Source organism: Podarcis gaigeae (assembly GCF_964106915.1).
Source record: "Podarcis gaigeae genome assembly, chromosome: 15".
NCBI classification, from domain to species: Eukaryota; Metazoa; Chordata; class Lepidosauria; order Squamata; family Lacertidae; genus Podarcis; species Podarcis gaigeae.
Genome location: NC_139692.1, coordinates 34,142,447 through 34,162,367, shown reverse-complemented (window position 1 = coordinate 34,162,367; position 19,921 = coordinate 34,142,447). Strand labels below are relative to the sequence as shown.

At 45.0% G+C, this 19,921-nt stretch overlaps 1 protein-coding gene and 1 long non-coding RNA gene across 2 annotated transcripts in view; one reads left to right on the top strand and one right to left on the bottom strand.

The window, feature by feature from the left end:
* The window catches only part of LOC310832731, a 150,634-nt gene that overhangs the window by 71,487 nt on the left and 59,226 nt on the right, over positions 1–19,921 (top strand). The gene's annotated exons all lie outside the window — the stretch shown is intronic.
* EIF4H (eukaryotic translation initiation factor 4H) lies at positions 1,776–19,909 on the bottom strand. Its single transcript, XM_083714224.1, has 7 exons — positions 19,685–19,909; positions 10,447–10,631; positions 9,788–9,852; positions 9,585–9,684; positions 6,972–7,040; positions 4,570–4,728; positions 1,776–3,858 (listed from the first exon to the last, which is right to left on the bottom strand). The coding sequence occupies exons 1-7, from the start codon at positions 19,741–19,743 to the stop codon at positions 3,719–3,721; spliced, it is 777 nt and encodes a 258-aa protein (XP_083570350.1). The 5' UTR covers positions 19,744–19,909; the 3' UTR covers positions 1,776–3,718.

The following is a 19,921-nucleotide window of genomic DNA, read 5'->3' as shown; positions in this document are numbered from 1 at the left end:
ACATCGCTGCTCTGGCAAGCCAGAGCTGCACACGGAAACGCCGTTTACCTTCCCGCTAGAAAGCGGTCCCTATTTATCTACTTGCACCCAAGGGTGCTTTCGAACTGCTAGGTTGGCAGGCGCTGGGACTGAGCAACGGGAGCGCACCCCGCCGCAGGGATTCGAACCACCGACCTTTCGATCGGCAAGTCCTAGGCGCTGAGGCATTTACCCACAGCGCCACCCGCGTCCCATAGATACCTTAGATAGCCCTTTTTTAAACAAACACAATGGGGTCCAGTATATTCAAAATGTTATTTTGTGTTTTTAACTTGCATTTTTATGCTATGATCCACCCTGAGATTTATGAAGGGTGATATACAAATTTAATAAATAATAACATTAGCCTCAATCCCAACAGCATGAACAGCACTCCAAGCAAAATTCTCAGTTCCTATTCATTTATGTGGTGGAGGCAAAAACACAAAAAAACAAAAATGAATGGTCGGATGGATAACGTTTAAACCTCTCCACCCAGCCCAGCGCTCCGAAGGGGATGCAAATTTTACCCTCCCCAGATCTGAGCAATTATTTGATGAGTGGGCTCAGCAGATCTGCAAATCACATCAATTGCAAAAGCTAAGGTGAGTTTTGAGTGAACATCTTGTCCTGGCCAAAACCCAGACCCACCCAGAGGGTGTGCAGCTTACGCCACCTAAGGGCCAAATCAGAGATGACAGCCAATGCACACCTGCAGTTTTGAAAAGGAATGTGTTGGAATGCTAACAGCATCCCGTTTTGGGGGGGCGCTGGGAAGAGAGGCAAAGAGCTGGATTCTGAATGGAGACACGGAAGGGAACAGCTACTCTTTCCTCCTCTTGTGATCTGGAGGGGAAACCCTCCTTTGAAGCTAGTATTTGAAATGGGAGGAAACCCATGCATTCTGAAAAATGTGCATGTTACTACTGAAAGCAACATTTGCTTCTGGCTCCTCTGTATGGACAGGAGCCAACCCCCCTTGCTCTTTCAGCAGAAGGGACAGAGCCCCAGGAAGCGGCTGGCAATCTTTTGGCAAAGAATCCAGCCCCCACAAATGATTAGGGACTTTCCCTTCCTGCCACCTGTGTGCTGCAAATAGCAGCAATGTACCTAGCGTTGCAGCAGAATCCCAAGAATTTTACTTCGGAACAGGCTTCACTATTTAAATCAATAAACGCTTTTCCGCTTAAGCTGCCTTTAATGGTATTGGTGCTTCTTTTCCTGCTGCTCAGAGGTGAGTGGCAAAGCTTTTGTAGCCAAAACCGCGTCATCCATGCACCATGCATCCGTAAGCCTGGGGGAGCCCACTGTTTTGTAGAATTATTTTTTTTTAGAATGAAACTGCACCCAGTGATGACTGAGCATGCTCAGTGACCATGGAATGCTGACCAACTCTTTGCTGGCAGTGAGGAGGGAAGAGGGAATGGAATGGAGTATCCCAAAAAGAGGATAGTTAGGGCACAGGCACGCTCAACTCCACATTGCTAACATTTCATTTTAGGTCCCATTTTGTCAATTTTCCAAGCTCTGTATCACTGGTTCCTTCACCTTATCTAACACCTGTTAAGCGGGATTGTTTGGGGGGGGGAATGTAATTAGGATAGACGTTTTAATTTTTCCAAGAAAATAAACTAGAACATATCTGCAGAACATCCTTTGATTTTCCATTCTATAAACTGTTGCCCCTTGAACAAATCTGACAGCCCCGACAACTCTTCTCTGCCCAGATGGTGAACAGACTTCAACACAGACCAGTCTTAAATATTACTTAATGTTTTCTTTATTTAAAAGTTCATTCACAAAATACCATATCCATAAATTTACTTTGTCATGAAGCAGAATGTGTTGAGTGTTTGGAAACTTGTCTTTACACGTTTAAAAGTCAAACGGGTTGACTACCAGGTGAGTTTTGCATGGGCATCCTCTTTTCTTTTTCTTTTTTGCTTTTGCTCTTAAAATCTCGGGTCTTCCACATTTTGAACGGAAGAGCGGCTACTGGATGGATTTCGATTGGAACACAACCACACACACATACACACACACACACAAAAAAATGCATGTCTCGAAAGAAAAGTAGTGTTAGACAAATGGTTCTTATTCTTAGAAGTGGACTGAAAGACAGGGGCGGGAAGAAACATTTATACTATGATATCCAAGGGGAGGCTAGCCCTTGGAACATTTGCCTATACAAATTGGAACCTGTTTTTACACAATGGACATGTCTTTTTTTTTAAAGGGGAGAGGAGGAATAACACATCTGCTGCTTTCAATTCTACCTGTTCCAAAGCTACAACCGGATACCTTAAGCGTCTATGTCAGGCACTGCAGGTGTTCACACCTTGACCAGACCTCACACTGAGAGCAATAACCTGAGAGCGAGAAACAGCTCCCTTCTTGGTCACCCAACGGCTCAGTATTCTGCTCGCTCTTTAAGTGCGCCATCAAACCTTTTCAAGCAGAATCCTTCTGGTATGGAGAGACAGGGGTTTGCAATCCCCTGTTGCCTTTAGCGGCACATAGACAATGGGGTTCTGCGATCCAAAGAGAGCGTCACCCCCTCCAGTCTGTTTGAGAGGCAAAGCACGAAAGCAAAGCTAAGTTCTGCACGGCAGCCCAAGAGACAAGAGCTGAATGCTGGAAGGGCAGAGTCAAGAGCCGTTTCCTTCGAAACAGAGCCAAAGAAAGGAAGGAAGGAAGGAAGGAAGGAAGGAAAGTAAACTTTATTGGTTTCAGAAACTAGTTAAAAAGTGGTTAGCAAATATGTAAAAAGAAAACGCAAGAAAATGCTGGAAGAAGACAGTCCTTGGGTGCTACAGGAGGCACGAGCTTCGAGGGCCAGGGAGAAGTCGGCAGGCCAAGTCCAGGAAGCAGCAGAGCAGGGGTCCCTGTCTAGATTTGGCTGCTGACACGCAACTCAGCCCCAGGCAGGGGTCTGCAAAGTGCTGACGGCACCGCCGGGAAGGGGAGGGGTGGAACTGATTTTATACAGTATATATATGTACATATATATTATTCCAAAGTGCCTAAGGGCTAACGGGTGGCAATCCTATTTAACATTGTGTTGCATAAGCTAATTCTACAGGGGCTGTATTCTAGAGCTTGAGACGTCTTCCGCTTGGCTGGGACTCCTCGGAGTTGAGGGGCCATGAGGTTGTCGGTGGTAAGCATGCAGTGGAGGTAGAGAAGCACCGTGGAAGGCAGAAGGGAACGAAGTGGAGCAGCAGGACTGAACCCTAACCCGCGTGTCTCGGAAGTGGAAAGAGCCAGAGAGGAAGAAAAGGTGAAAGCAGCACCCCGGGGGAAGAGAAGTCGACCTCTGTGGAAGAGGGCAGCGATTTATTGGCCAGAAGCCATGTGCTGGGTTTGGGGGGAAATGGCTTGCGGGGGGGGGGGGGAGGGAGGGAGAAACTTAAGACAATGCAGGCACTAGATACAGCAAAGCCAAGAACGTACTAAAAACCACTTGTTAACAGCTGACATGCATTCGCAAGCTCTGGTTTGTTTTGTTTTGATTTTTCCTTTTCTGTTTCAAGGAGGACAGGTGTCAGATGGTAGGAATGGTGGTTGCAGGGTTAATGTTCCGAGCACAGTTAGACACTCTGGGCTGTCTTGCGTTTTGTCTCCCACCCCCACCCCCAGTCCCCTCCCTCAACCCCTTTCTCCCGCCCGCCCCCCCCCCATTGCATCCCACCCCTCAAGCTCATTCTTGCTCTTCCTTTACTATTTCCTCCCTCGGCTTGGCTCCACCAAAGATGGCAGAATTGGGGTTGGCTACTTGATTGAGAGGAGTGGCAACCGTCCGGGGCTTGAGCTGGAGTCTGGGCCGCTGGGCTCTTTCCTCTGGAAGAGAAGAAACATTTCTGCTTGAGATGCAGCTCAGGCGGTCCCGTGAGCCAATGAACAAAGGATCGTAGGGCACCTGTGACAGATTGATCAAGGAGAGGAAGCCTCCGGGTGCTGAACTCCCAACTCCCATCAGCCCCGGCCAGCATGCACAGTGGTCAGGGATGACAGGAGTTGTAGTCCGACAAGATCTGGAGGACCGCAGGATCCTATATTTGGTATATGGCTAGAGCCCACTTCAAATGCATGAAAGTAGCAGAGAAGTCCTCAAGAAGGCAGATGAATTGAGAGCAAAAAGTGCAAAGCCTTATATCTCCTATCATGTTCATCTCTTTGCCCCTGGCACAATCCTCTGCTCACTATCCTTGCAAGTGTGTGATGTATTTTACATGGACTGTAGCACCCCCCACCCCCCGTGAAACCTCATGCCAGGTGCCTTTAAGAGATCCATAAGACTCTCCAGTGTATCTGTTATAGCAGACGGTTATGGCCTGCTACTCTGGAATGTCTCATACTCACAAGTCCAAACTTCTGTTGAAATGAACAAAACCAAAAAGCATTTCAAAATCAAGGTGTATCACAGTGCTGCCTGTCGCCGCAACTGACGTGCGACCCTCCAGATGACGTCACTGAATGCTGCAGGCCAAGAGCGGTGGACAGCAGCAATTCAGTTGGGCCAAAATGCAGGAGAAAGCAAAGGCCGCCCACCTTCAGTTGGCTCTCTGAAATCCATGGAAGCGCCACGCACTGGAGGCCCATCCCTGAAGCGACCGGTGCCTCCCATGGGTGGACCGGCTGCTCCTCCTCGCCGGTCCCCGGGACGGGTCCGGCCTCCCCGGCCTCCCAGGAAGTCGTCATCTCTGAAACCTGTCGGGAGAGACACGGCAGTAAGGGCCAGCTCTTCGGACGTGTCCGAAGCGACAGCCTTGCTTCTCACAGAGGCAAACCCACCAGCAGCTCCATCCAACCTGCGGGAGCATCTTGCGGAAGAGTGGCGGCTGAAGGACCAGCTTGGCACGCTCGGCTTGCCAAGAGACAGAAGTGGTTTTAGTTAAGCAGGATGCACTGGAGAGATTGGGCTAGGAGACGACGGCCATGAAACAGGAAGAGAAGAGGCACTCTGCCGTTTCATACAACTTGCTACAGAAAGTGAAAAGCTCCTCCAACAGCGAGGGCATGTATGGGCCCTAACGCTGCCCAAGGTTCGTTGAGAGGTAAAGGCATGGCTTTTCTTTTTTTTTTTTTTGAGGATTGCCGGGTGCCGATGCTATGCCGTGGCTCTTGGTGGTGGTGTAAAAACTTGGCACTCTTGATTTTACTGTTAAGTGCTTATTTCATTCTCTTAGTTTGATTGGGTTGCTGTGTTAGATTTCCTTGCAAAAGGAAGAAAGAGGTTTTTTTTTAAAAAAATAGATTGTTGATATTATGAAGGGGATCAAAGAAAAAGGGAGAAAAGGTTCACACCTGCAGACTGCAATACAAATGTAAGATTGCTGCAGCCTGAAATCACGATCCCATACGATTTCTTCCTTTTGGAGAGTGTCAAGTATGGATGCACTGAAGCAAGAGTGGTTGCTTTGGAAAGAAGATAATCCTTGCTGCTAAAATCAAGATGCATACATGCATTTTTGCCAAGAGGTTTCTTATGACCGACAGGCAATCCATCCCTATTGCAAGTACTCTCAAAAATAAGATGGGAGGATAATTTGCACCAACTGACATATGCATACCTGTACAAGGATGCCAGAAGAAACCCCAAATTTCTGACTAGAGAAAAATGCATGGACTGTAATTATAATGACTACTTTTTATTAGGCTGCCTACCAGTATGCTTTTTATTATGTTTTTATCACTGACATTCTGTAATGTGTTTTTAATGCTGTGCACTGACCTGGGATCTTCTGCTAAAGGGCAGTATATAAATTGAAATGCTACTAATAATAAATAAAAACTACTACCACTACTACTACTAGACTTACAGAGGCTTACAGAGTTAAGTTTGAAAATGTTCTGGCCAAAAGGAGGGTGGAGGTGGAAACATGATCAAATACAAGGAAAAAGCAGTCTAAGTGCATCAGGAGCAGAACAGGAGAGGGAAGAATGAACTACTTGAGGATAAGATGATCTTACAATCTCCATCCACTATGGGATGCCTCCAGCATCTTCTTGTGCAACTAAGAATGTGGCTGAATTGCAAGTACAACCATCAGCCATGAACACAATGCGTAGCCACAAGCATTTGGTTTATACTCCCAGATTCTCATCTGTTAAACAGGAATAACCCTCATTACGGTAGCTGAGGAGGTTGGATTGTACATACAAAAAACATCTTGCTAGTTTAGTGCTGTGTAGCAATACACAGGAATAAAAGGAAAGAGATATAAGAGGCTACACCCCCCGCTTTGAGCTGGTCTGCCCAGTTGATGGGAGCCAACTTAGTCCTACAGCCAGAGCATATATTCACGCCGCCCCTCCCAATTGCCTCTGCCCATATTGCAAGAGGAAAGAAGCAATCCAGCACGTTCAGCTGAAAGGCAAGTTAGTAAGCTTTCAAGAAGGCAGCGGGGGGGGGGGGGGAATAAGTTACCTGGGCCTATCCTCATCTACTTCTCACCCAGTGGGCCTGATGTTTTTATTACAGGATCCAGAAGTGTTGTGTGTACCAAAAAGAGACAGACAGATGGAAGCAGAGTCCCAGCTGATGCTAAGACAGAGCAACTCAGAACTGCACAATCCAAGCCATGCCTTCTGAAAGCAATTCAGGTACTTGTATTTGTCAAAAAGATCCAACACTTATTCATGCCCTCAAGTCTTCGAAGACTTTCAACTCCCCCCGCCCTACCCCAAACTAGGACTAGCCATTGAAATCCTTCAATCAAAACAGAACGCAGACGACTTGCAACCTTTGCCACGGTCTTCAAAAATTAAGAAACATCCAGATAAAGTTTTGGGCTTCTGCCTTAGTGGCCAACCAGACTGCCATAAGATGATCTGTGGTCACAGGCATGTCTGACAGAGAAAGGCAAAAGGAAATTGAAATAAAAACATTTTTGGGTGGGGGTAGGGGACGAGGAGGAATCAGGAAAATGAAAATGGAAAAATACTGCTACCAGAACTGAAGTCATCTCTGGAATCCCATCCACCTCCTCGTGGTTCCCGCGGACCTCCTCCGCCCATGCCTAAAAAGAAAGCCACATTGCAAGCAGGGGTCAATGGGGAAGATCTAAAAGGTTCCACTGCCAGCGGGCGGAAATCTCAATGCTCTCTCAGTCTGGTGCAATCCTCACATTCACAACCACTGGGCAATTGTACTCTGCAGGAGAATGTGTCTAGATCAGAGGTGTGGTTGGCACATGACAACCCAGGAAAGGACACCGCTCTTAGCTCTCAAAGAAAGGGGCTCATCCATCCAGGCCTGGGCAGGAAGGTTGCAATGAGGAAACCTGTGAAGTGCCAGCATCTTCAGAAAAAGCAAAAGTTCAAAGACAGCTTTTCCGTTATTTCCCTGAGCTGAAATGCACTTAAACCACTTACATCACAAAACTACACAAAGAGGCAGAGGGGACCTGCTAAGGTTAGGAAGATGGCACATTTTCTGCAACATCTACTACACAAACCGTCTCAGCTGCTGCATCTCTATCTGGGAGCACTCATCCTTGTGACACATGCAGTTGCCCAGGCTATGAAGGAGAGCATTAGCAAGCTCAAGGTTCTTGATGTTAGTTAAACAAGAAAAAAGTTTGTTTCCTTTTGGATCCAACAGCTCAAACTGTATGGTATTAATAAAATAGTAGATGTACACTTGTGAGCTCACGCTGCTGCCTCCTTTTGTTTTAGAGAGCACCACACCATGAAATAGCCCAGCCTTTGAAATACCTTTCTGCTCCGGATACTTTTCTGCCTAGGAAAACACATACAGCTGTTTAGATCTGTCTGTGTGAGCCTGGAGCTCTTTAGAACAAAAGAGAAGGCAGCATTAAAACAGTCCAGCATTACTCAGAGCAGTAAGATGCATGGTTTTGAAGACGCCAATTAAATCATTAAGAGGTTATGAGTTAACTGCTCATTTCTACTTTAGCGCCTCAAGATACACGATGCCAATCTTGTTTTCCCACGTAGGTTTAAACTCCATACTTAACTTTAGTTGGGGAAAACTCAACTCAAACATAGTTGGGGGAACTCATGTCTTCAAAGGCTGGCATACCAGTCTACACTAAGCCTTTTCTGAGCATCTGCCTACCATCAGAGCTAAGCAGTCACCTCCCATGTTTGCGGAGTGGCAGTACATTAGGACACATTTGCTTTCAAGCAAAATGAAAAAAGGCAGGTTGAGGCAAACTATTTATTCTCCCTGCCCTCCATTTAGCCAAGAAAGCAAGAATATTCCCTCCAATTCAATTTCTCAATGATGTACAGGAGCAGGCAGGGAGACCCAAATCTCCAGCCACAGTTCAGTCAAAACTGCTTTTGTGACTACCACACCTTGAAAAGTCACTGCTTGCAGCTCCTCAGATTATAACTGAGCCTAGGTAGCTCCTACCCCGATTCACTCTCCCTTCAATTTGCTTCCTTGAGGTTCCTCCCATGCCAGCCTTTAAGGAGATAAAGCTACTCACCTGCCTGGCTCTGTGCCTACCTATGAGATTCTCATACTTGAGTTATCCAAGAACACTTGAAGTCTCCTAAGCAGGCATTTGCTGGCACACGATATGGCCACTTGGTGCGCAACAAGACCTGGCTTGCAGCCAGAGCACCAGAGAGGTTGGAGAAGAGGACTTGCCACCACTGCCACTCCCTTTTGCTGCCTGCCACCAGCCACTCCTGGAACCAGCTGTGAACCACCCAGCCCAGTAGAGGGCAATATTAAAGCTTGCAGGATCTAATTTGCCTTTTACTGGAACTCTGTCAGCTGGAGGCAGGTGCAAAAGACATACCCTTAGAATTAAAGAACAAGGTGCCTCTGTACAACTGCTGAGCGCATGAATTTGTTCTGAGCCCAAGAACTGAACTGAACTCAGTCCTTCCACACATAAATCAATTTCTTGTTAAATATTGTTTGCTTTTTAGACAGTACACTCTGTGTGTGTGTGTGTTTAAATGCTTTATATTTATATTCCAAGATTTCAGCAATCTAATTTAGGTATGTCATTTTGCTTGTTGCTATTGTTAAACAACAAAAGTCAGAAATCTTTGCCAATACGCCACGAATTACCCAAATATCTAGATTACAAACTACCTTCTGCCTACCCCGATCTAGGCTGCCCACCTCTTCTGAACTGCTGTGGCCTCCTGGAGCGCAGCAAGACTAGAAACTGATTAGCTTCTTGATTTATTTACTGGCCTGTTTATTTGGATTTAGCTCTGAACTTGTGGTGCATGAAGTCTAGATTATACCACTCCAATAATACATTATCACAAACTCTACATTATTCCACCATTAAGACTAATTTTTCCCATATGTATTTAACTGTGTTTCTTGTCTTTGAATTTATTGAAGTTCAATACAGATAGTTTTTCCCCCAAATGTTTTGTCTTTTGATAATACTAACATTTATATAATACTAACATATCGTGAGCAACTTTGGGCACAGTTTACTGTTGAAAAGTGGTAGGTAACTAAACTAAAAGCTTAATATTATACATACACACATGCTAGTTTAAGGCGGCACTAATGCACTCATTCCAATTTACCATATATTAAAGAGCAGCTATTTAAACATCACCTCTGTCCTCTGGGCCGCCACCTTTTCTGAAACCGAAGCCACCTTTGTCTTGTTTCCTGCCTTCAGCAATGTCCACTCGGAGTGACCGGTCCCCCCAAAGCTGTTGGATGCAGAAGAAGAAGAGGAGAAATCTTACCACCAGTCATTCCAGCAAGGGCAGCTATCAATTTTCAAATACTATTTTATAAAAATGCTAAGCTTACTGCTCCATCGTATGTCAGAGCTTCTTTAAGCGATTCAACCTCATCAAATTCTACGTAACAAAATCCTGTAAGACAAAAAGAGATTAAAAACAAAACAAAAAAACAGAAGCCAACTTTCATCTCAGTATCTGGAAAGATGCGAACCCAGATAGTGTACACAAGTGGGCTGTTAGGCAAGGAAGTCAAACTAGGATATCAGGGCAAACAGAGGTTCATGAGCTGATCTGTCTCCTTGAGGTACCACTGATTTCCATCCTGTTCCCCGATCTCTTCCCTCACTTCTGCAAACAGAGTAAGGAGATTTGAGAGATGGGGGAAAGAGAGAACATATAAGCAAACCTGAAGGACAATATGTTCCCACACAAAACTCCCCCAAAGCAAACGTCTTCAGAGAAGTTAAGCTGAGTGACCACCAGAGACTGCCTGTTCTTTCTATGACTGTAAGCAGACTATGAAAGCTAAATGGTACAGCACATGCTCTGCAGGGAGAAGGTCCCAGTTTTAATCCCCATCATCTTCAGGTAGCTCTTGATTAGCAGAGTATGATTGAAAACTACTTAAGATGGCATGTGCACCTTAAAACCTGGTATCTCTCACCACTAATCAGCTGCCTCTCTACCTCAAACTTGGTTATGAAGGAGAGACATAGAAGCACCTACCTTTAAATTTATCTGTCTCTTTGTCTCTGACTAATCGCACACTCCTTACACTGAGATCTTTGAAAATGGCATCGATGTCTCCTTGGACCGTGTTGAAGGGGAGGTTGCCAACGTACGCTGTGAAGGGGGGCTCTGTTGGAAGCTCTTTCTGTCTACGTGGGCCAACACCAGCACTGCCACGAGATCTGTTGACAAGCACAGAATTAGAGCCTAGGCCAGAATGCTCCTGGGATCAGGAAGCAGCAAGGATGCTCCATGTGGGGAAGGCAGGAAAGAGATGTTACAGTAGAGCTGTATCTCAGTTATACTAGCTGTGTAATATAAAAAAGGATGATATAGCCTCTCCTCCAGGAGTTGACAATTCAAATTTAGCCAGTAGAGAGAAAGGAGGGTGTTAATGTATACAGACACAGGGGCACAGAAAGTAGAAATTTTGTATTAATTGGGTATATGTTTTAACTAAAATCTTGCTATTAATTAGGCACACAGTGCAGCCCCAACAACAGATGCCTGTGAACAAATGCAGTTATGTGCAGCTCCCCAAGTATGAAGAACAGCAGTCAGCCATGCCAAGTTCAATCACTGTGCTGCCTGATCCTATGTGCATCTACTCAAAGTAGTTCAAAGATCTGAAGGGGGCAACTTTCCTCAACCTTTCAGTGCAGGACACTTGGTACAGGCAGGAGGGTTTAGTGAGCATGAGTAGAAACCCAAGGGCAACTTGCTTTTTATACAAAATTAATTCATATACACATGGTGTTCAATTTGTTAACTTGACTGAATTGGGAGTGCATAAAACCAACCCCATCATCCTGAAAGGCATCTGAAACAGCAAGGTGGCTCTAACCAGCTGGCTCTGTCATTTGGTGTTCGTGATGGAAGATGCTGACAGGCAGTTCAAAAATGACATACTACTAACCATATGCAGGCCATTTTATACACAGGGCAGGCAGGAGGTAGATCAGGATGTACTGACAAGACCTCTGGATGAGCTGCAGCTACAATTTGGGACTCCCAACAGTTTAAGAAGAGCAAGTACAGAACACTTTGCTGATATGGCTAGGCTGGTGCTGATAATCTCCAAGCCTATTTAAGCCAGTATTAACTGGTAGGCTTTCTAGGACTGGGCAATATCTGGTTTTCAACACAGCGATATATCACCAGCTACACATCGGGATCTATTACAATGTGTAAAATAAGGATGGAGCTGTGTAGAGTCATTGGCTGGCTTCACAGTTTTTCCCACACTGTGATTTTTTTTTTTTTTGCATAGCACAAACATATTTATGTGATGTATTTGGCAGGTCAAAAATTATGAAACTTATCATGATATGAACTTCAAACCTGTTTTGGGCTATGTATCAATATACAGCCCAGCCCTATTGACTACATCTTTGTGTAGCTCTGCTAGCCAATTTTAAAGCTGTATTGGAATCCTATCTCTAGTGACTCAGATGTAGATTGGTACTTTATTCAGAACATTTTAACCCTGCTCTTTAGCTGAAAAGGCTCCCAGATTGACAGTCTCTGGCTACAATCTGCTAGGGATTGTCAGTCCCTAGACCTACAATCTAAAATGCATGAAATAAAAAGGGAAAGGGAAGAGGGTTGAAGAAGGGAGAAAGTAAGCGAGCTCAGGCTCCAGTTCTAATTGGTGGACCTTTGAGGTTTAGTAACAAAGCATTGTAGACCTGCCCACCTCTATTTTTGAATGTTCTGGCAGGCAAGGAGGGCACCCTACTTGCCTGTGGCCTTCCCAAGACAATCTTTCCGCAGTCCTTATGGGAAGAAAACTATTCCATAGCCAAAGCATGTATTTGTAGTTAAAATACAGTCATACCTCGGGTTACAGATGCTTCAGGTTGTGTTCTTTCGGGTTATGGACCGCCGAAACCCAGAAGTACCGGACTGGTTACTTCCGGGTTTTGGCAGTTGCGCATGTGCAGAAGTGCTAAATCGCGCTTTGCACGTAAGTGCCAAATCGCAACCCGCGTTGCTGTTGGTTGCGAGTGCTGCAGGTTGCGAACGTGCATCCGACACAGATCATGTTCGCATCCCGAGTGTCCACTGTACTTTTTGGTATAATGCCCCAGTCAAAAATTCTGCTAGGGCAGCAAGCATTTTAGATAAGTGGCACATAACTGCTAAGAAAATCTACTATGCGAGCACACAAAAAGCAGCAGATTTCAAGAACAATGAAGGATGAAGGGAGAGAGCTAGCCAAATGCTTTTGGATATTTTATCAGTCCTCCATTTGGAATACATCCCAGTTGCCTTCTTTTCACCTGATCAACATGCTTGATATGCCTAGAAAGAAGCCACAGGTGTCAACTGGCCAATTCCAAATATACCTGGAGCTCTTTGCCTTTTTTAAACATGAAAAGCAATGCAGAAAAGGTGCAGATTTGCCTAGGTAAATATTCAAGTATAGTAATGCTATTAGAAAACATAAAAAGATGCCTTCCAACTAAGGTTAACTAAACTGATAGTCTAAACTAAGACCATTTCTAAACTTAAATACATATTGAAAAAGAAAAGATACTGAAAGCTAGGACAGGGTAAGTGTGTAGTTCTGAGTGTGGTGCTGTTGAGAGACTGTACTGTATCAAATGCTTATCAGTCCTAAATCTACTTCTTAAATAGAGGCAGTCACCATAACCTACTCAGTTTTTCTTACAAGAAGAAAATGAAAAAGAGAAACTAGTTGGTTCAGTGCTAGAACATGTGCAAAGATCTACTTTACCTGCACCCAACTCTGCATTAAAACTCACATCATGGATACCTTACGTATAACAGCAATGCCAGCAGTATAGTCTCATGGATATGCCCACTACGTTTATAAATGGGTGACAAATTATATTTGTCTTATGGAGTTCGACCACAAAGAGCTTAGGGAAACTGGCCCGTCCAAATAAGTATTGAGTGGGTCTTGCTTTGTGTCTTCCTTTCCACATCAACCAGCCATAAATAGGTTGGGCTTGGTAGAATTCTTCACAACTAACAGAGGCAACAGACTGATGAAGCATGTCACCACCAGTCCTATGAAGAGATGATGAACTGTTTTCTGGAAGGGTGACTCGGTCTTATGAGCCAACCATGACCGGCAAACCAACCTCAGCACCATGAGCCCTGGATGAAGACTCCCTCCTAGATACTCCCAGTGACACACCTATCCCATCATGTTTCCTAATGACAATCTGTAGTCATCTAAATTTATGAAGTTGGTTAGCCAGGGGTGGAAACTGCTATTCCATCAAGACAGAGACTATAAAGGAAATGGAAACTAGGTACAGAGCAAATTATCTGATATACTCTGCAAGAAAGGATGTTTAGAATGATGCATGTAGACATGATGTACCCTAAACACAATCTACTCTTAAAAAAACCACAACCATAAATGCTTCTGTATAGCTTTCTGACGAGAACTCAATTTCCTTGTCAAAAATTCACCAGCTGCCTACATGCAGGCAACATTCTAATTTAAGATACAACTTTTCTAAAGTCCATATTACTGCAGAATCCAAAGAAATTAATAACATAATGCTATTACCCTTGCAGAACAAGAGCATGTGATGATTGTGGAAGATTCATGATTCTTCCCTAGATATAAAGAGAGGTCTCAACTCCCTCTCACTCCCATAGGGTCTGCCCTAGCCTGGATGAATCACTAGCCCTGGATCAAGTCTTCTTAAGGGGAAGTCTTCATGCAAATGGCCTCAATTTCACTCCTGGCATTATCACTGGCACCGGTATAATACTCATTAGAACAAACACAGCTGCCAGCTATGAAGTCAATGCCATTAATAAAGAGTGAGGAAAGACGAGGTAAAGTCGTATCACTCTGACTAGCTCTCTAATAGGAAAACACCATCTCCTTTCAATGGTGAGGCAGCTTATAAAGCTGAGATACAATACTAGGTTCAACAGATGTGCATAACACCCATAAAAAGTATACATAGTCTCTACCAGCTAACCTGTAACCTTTGCATATTTTTGATTAGTTTTCATCAGCTACAGCCAACAATTTATTACAGACAGTTTACAATCACATAAAACTAAAATAAAAGCAGACTATTATTTAAACAATGAAACAATAGAATACAAAGTAATGTAAAAATTTAACATACAAACAGCCTGAAAGTAGAAGAGTCTTATCTTGATAAATAAATAACTGTAAGCTCAGCACAAATGAAACCACTTTGGGGGGAACTGAACAAACAGGACTAACATATCCTCCTGTTGCCACATCTGGTGGCAGGAAACCCAGAGACCAGTTGGAATGGGAGCAGGCACTTCTCTAGACATCTCTGTGTGACAAGAGCTCAAGGCGCGCTGCAATGCATCAGTGCACTTTCTGCCAGAACAGAATCGAAAATATTTTTGCTGCAGACCAAAATCTAATTTCCAGTCCAGAAATGGGAGCAATAACTTTAACATATAGTTACAGAATGAATGCAACTGAATGTTTAGAATTAGGTTGTTTCACTGCAGTTTGATAGCACTTGAAATTGCAACTTAAGGAACTAGGAAATTACCAATACAGTACAATAAAGGGGCTATCAACATGTGCTGTTTGTTATCTTCAGCAAATCTGAACAAACTTTTTCGGGCTTGTGTCCCAGCTGTGCTCAAAAGTTTAACTTAGATTATTTAAGTACTGAAATTAATTGCACTGAGACTAATACAGCCACAGCAGTCAGCATTTTTGCAAAAGGCAGCAGTAAACAGCTCAACCAATTTCCAAGGTATTATGCCTACCTACTGCTTTCAGGAGCCTTTAAATAAGAATGCTAGTGAACAAATGCTGGAGCCGATGAAATCTGGCATACACTGATGAGTTTTCCATCTTAGACTACACCCATACTGTAATCAGCTCATTTCCCAGTTTGATAAACTCGAACTGAAAAGTAAGCTCCAAGTACCAAATGTTCACTTCCCTTTCCATAGGCAACACACAAGCAGCATCAGCCACTCCTCATAGCCCTACTCCCTTATTTGATTTTAGTCAGACTCTTCTCTGCCTTTTGCTTGTTCCTTTCTCATGCTTAGCCACTGCAAAGGGCTAGGAATGCAGAGCTCTTATGGCTTGTAGAAAAAGGTACAAGCTGTGATCAAGTCAGCAAGATGCCTGGCAGAGATGTTGGGGAAACGAACCTCCAGGTGGCAAAGCAGATCATCTGTATACACCTCCCAGATCATGTTAATGTGGAGAATAATACAGTGCAAGGCACATGCAATTCCTCCTGTACAAAAAGTATCACCTAAAAATACTGTTCAGGAGCCTTTGTGGGAGGCATCAAGTGACCAAAAGGCCATTAGTCTCTGCTCCACTAGATTCAAAACTAGCCAGATGAGTAGCCATGAACTTCTCCTTTGCTCTATCTCATAAATGTATAAGTGCCTTAACCTACCTCCTCACCCTAAAGGATATAACCTTGTATTTCATTCTCTATTTCACCTTCAATCTCATTTTTATCCTTACCCCACTATTTCCATTTCGTCTGAACTCTGTGCTCCACCTTACATCCAAAGGATCTACCTTCCCTGACCCCTAGATTCATACCATTCATCCCCACTCCTGCTTAACCTATTGATTATTGATCCATAATCTTACTTTCTTCTGCTCTATCAAGATTTAGATTTGGCAGCTCCTTGAGGAAAAGCTTTGTTTTATTTCTTACTCATGTTACTCTGTCAAGCTATGCTGACATTAGCAGCACTACATATAGTAAATTCTCAGCAGTCCATACAAACCATACTGTAAGGTAGACAGAATAAAAAGGGTCACCCTGGAAAGACATATGAAATAAAAAGGGGCAAACTGAGGAGCTTAGTAAATCTTCCTATCCAGTATGTTTCACACCCACAACCATTTTCGTAAGAGATGCATATATGCTTTTCTAAAGAGATACGCAGTCAAATTGAATGCAGACCAGAAAACAAATCACATCTCCTAGCAGAACCCATCCGCCTGCAAAAGAATAGGAAATGTTTCAAGTGATTCCATTCACTTGCGAAAAGTATCATCCACCCTTCGCCAAATGGTCCTAGGGAGGAAAAACCACAAATATTACTTTAAAAATCATTAAAACAAAATACTCAACTAGATGACTCATCACTATCCCTGGCTCCTCCTGCGGGCCTGGACAAAGAGCTATGTCTTCCATAAACGAAAGTAACACTGCTCTAGATGCACCTCAGAAGGGAGGGCACTCCAGAGATGAGAAGGCGCCCAAAGAAAGCTCACATATTAGTCAACTTTTATCAATTTCATCCCAAAGTAGAATCACACGCCAGGCTGCCAATCTTCAAATATTTGCATCACAGGTAGTTTAAGGCTTTATACATTGATGAGAGTACATTGAATTGTACTCTGAAGCAAACTAGCAACCAGTGCTGAGCCTATAAGATCAGTGTTAAATGGGTGTAGCCATCAATGCCCACCAGTACCTAGCCAAAGCATTCTGCACAAGCTGCAGCCTCTGAAACATGTGATGGCAGCTCCACATAGATGATGTGGACAATAATTTTATCAGGAGGTTATGAGAATATGAGTTACTATGGCCAGGCTTTTTCCCCCCAGATTGTAAGATGAGCCTGAAAGGTCAGGCCAATGGCATATCTCATTCATTATCCAGTTCTCACAGTGGAAAGCTAGCTACTTGTCAGAAGCCTGCAAGCTAGGCATGAGCACAACAGCACTCTGCCCACTTGTGATGCCCAGGAACTTGTATTCAGAAGTACAATGCTTCTGCAGTTGAGGTAGACCATAGTCTCATGGCTAGTAGATGTATTATGCACCATCCCAAGCTATCCACCTGCCTTTCAAGGAAGTGCAACCCCATTTAGTTCTTGGATTCAAGAACCCAAAGCACACCTCCATCTTGTCTGGATTCATTTTCCATTTATTGGTCCACATCCAGCCCATTACTGCCACCAGTCCAGCCAACACTCTGCCTCACCTGTTTCAGATGGAACAGAGAAAAAGAGTTGGGTGTCATTTGCATATGATGAAACTTTGCTCCATATCTCCTAATGACCTCTCCCTGCAGCATCATACAGGTGTTAAAAAGAATGGGGGACAGGATGAAAACCTGCAGGACACTTACCATGCAGTCAAGCAGTAGCTCCCCATTACTACTCTGTAAGTAAACCTGGAACAGTGTGGTCACCTCCCAAAACCACAGAGTTGTTTGTGAGCACAACACACATAGTACTTCTTGACTGACCCTAAAGCCTTTTTCTTATGACAATTCTTTATGCTGGTTCTTTCTATTTTCTGAAACCTGTCAAGATAGCCCAGATGATTTCACATACTGAAGACTTCTTTGGGCATTCCCCCTCCCCTTCACTCAAAAACTTATTCAGGCAAGTCACTCTTGACTCCCCCCCCCCACTCCATATTTGCTATATGAAGATAATCATGATAAACCTACAGGGTTGTTATGAGAATGGCTGAGATAACTGTTTTCAAATGGACAAGATATAAAGTTTCACAATATCCTCACTTATACCACTTTTAAACAGTTTACAAAGCAGGATATGCCAAATATACTCTCTAATATTAAAAACAGAAAACTCTCAGCTTCTCTCTGATAAGCGATCACACATGATTCTTACTGGAGTAATAGGGCTGGCGAATAACTCTAGATTCTCTCACAAAGACAGTCCTGCAGTTATGGTTCAATGTTATCTGTGAATGCAGTCATGAGATGTGGAAAAAGAAGAAGCAAAAATAAATAAACAGGCAAAGTAACTGTTACTTTTTTATGCCCCCTTCCCCACATACTGTACTTACCTTATACTGTACTTAACTTATAGATATAAGTTGCTGGGTGGGTGTGGAGAAGAAGACAACATTTCCCTCCATATTATTCTTTCCTATGGTATGACTCATATGCTCACCCCTCCTTCAAATTACCCCCCCCTTGCCCACAAATAAGCACCAACTTGGGGAACAAACTCAATTACGAAAACAAACTCAGGCCCCAAGCCAGAGCTAAGAATATAGGATGAACTCCTTATTGAACTACATGGAGAGGTTACAATATGAGTAGTTTAGAAGAAAAAGTAGAGTGAGGGATGGACCAGAAGATTCTCTCAAATTGATTCATCAAATAAAACTGAATGGCACAAACTATGGGATTCACTGCCACAAAATGCAGGGACAACAATGGGCATGGATGGCTATACAGGGCATTAGACAAATTTGTCAAGTTTAGGACCATCATTGTTTACTAGTCATGACAGCTATATGCTAGCACCTTCAGCAGCAGAAGCAGAATATAGCTGAATAATAGTTGCCCAGGCATTACAGCAGGTTCCTATTGCCCACCACCCTGTCTACCTCTGGACTTTCCAGAAGCATCATGGTGGTCACTCTGATGCTGAATTAAGTAGGACCCACCATATTCACCCTTATTCTCCCGTGGGACTGCAATCCCAGTTCCCATGCAAAAGCACCCAGGCCTGAAACTTCTTCCCCATAGGCTTTACTTACACCCCACGGAGTCCCCTCCCGCTTTCCCCTTTAACCAACCCCCCCCCCGTCAGGGCCAGCTTACCTTCCATCAATGCCTAAATCAGTCTTCCTGCTCCCCAGCACCATCCACCTCTTGACACCCCACTAAGAGACTAAAAAAGCTGGAGCCCTTTCCCCACAAGCTTACACCTTCCTCGACCCGCCTCCCTTCTCAGAGGCCACTTACCTTCCACCGAAGCCTGTTACCCATTCCCATAAGAGACATCTCAGGCCTGGCCCATTTCCCCCCATAAATTATGCCCTCCTAGATCTCCCTCTTTTTACAGCCCCCCGTTCCTGTCAGAGGCCACTTCCAACAGAGTCCCAAATATCCCCCCCCCCCGCCCCAGGAACACCTTTGCTCACCCCTTCCTCGATCCCTCTTGTCCTGACCCACCTCCTCTCGCCAGGGGCCACTTCCCTTCCGCCAGAGCCCGGATCCGTCTCCCCCGCCCCCTTCCTGGCACCCTCGTGAGAGGCGCTGCAGGCCCGACCCGTCCCCCCGCCGCAGAAGCTTCGCCTGCGGCCCTCCCGGCCCCCGCGCTCGCTCCGACCCGCCTCCCCCGCCCGGAGGCTCCTTCTCCTCCCTCGACACACGCGCTCGCCGCCCCGCGCACGGGCCTTGCTGCCGCCGCCGCCACCTCGCTCCTCCCCTCGCCCGGGCCCCGAGGCCTCCCTTCGCCTCCCCGGCCGGCCCCGCTCCCCTTCCCCGCTCACCCGCGGCCGCCGCCGAAGCTGCTGTAGGCCCGGTCGTCATAAGCGTCGAAATCCGCCATTGCTGCTGCTACTGCTCCTACTGCTGCCGCTGCTCCTGCCGCCGCCTCAGCCTCCCCCGAGCGCGAGCGAGCGCCGCAGGACCCCCGCGCCGCTTATATAGCGGGCCTCGGCCAGAGGCTGCCCGTCGAGGTGCCTGCAGCTGAGGAGCGCTCTGCGCCTGCGCGCAGCGGGGGTGGC

Excerpts from the sequence above, each read along its gene's own strand:
- EIF4H (XM_083714224.1), bottom strand. The coding sequence starts at position 19,743 with ATGGCGGATTTCGACGCTTATGACGACCGGGCCTACAGCAGCTTCGGC. Across the intron at positions 7,041-9,584 it reads TGGCGGCCCAGAGGACAGAG|GCATGGGCGGAGGAGGTCCG; the intron begins GTGATGTTTAAA and ends CTTTCTTTTTAG. Across the intron at positions 3,859-4,569 it reads TTTCAGAGAGCCAACTGAAG|AGGAAAGAGCCCAGCGGCCC; the intron begins GTGGGCGGCCTT and ends CTTCTCTTCCAG.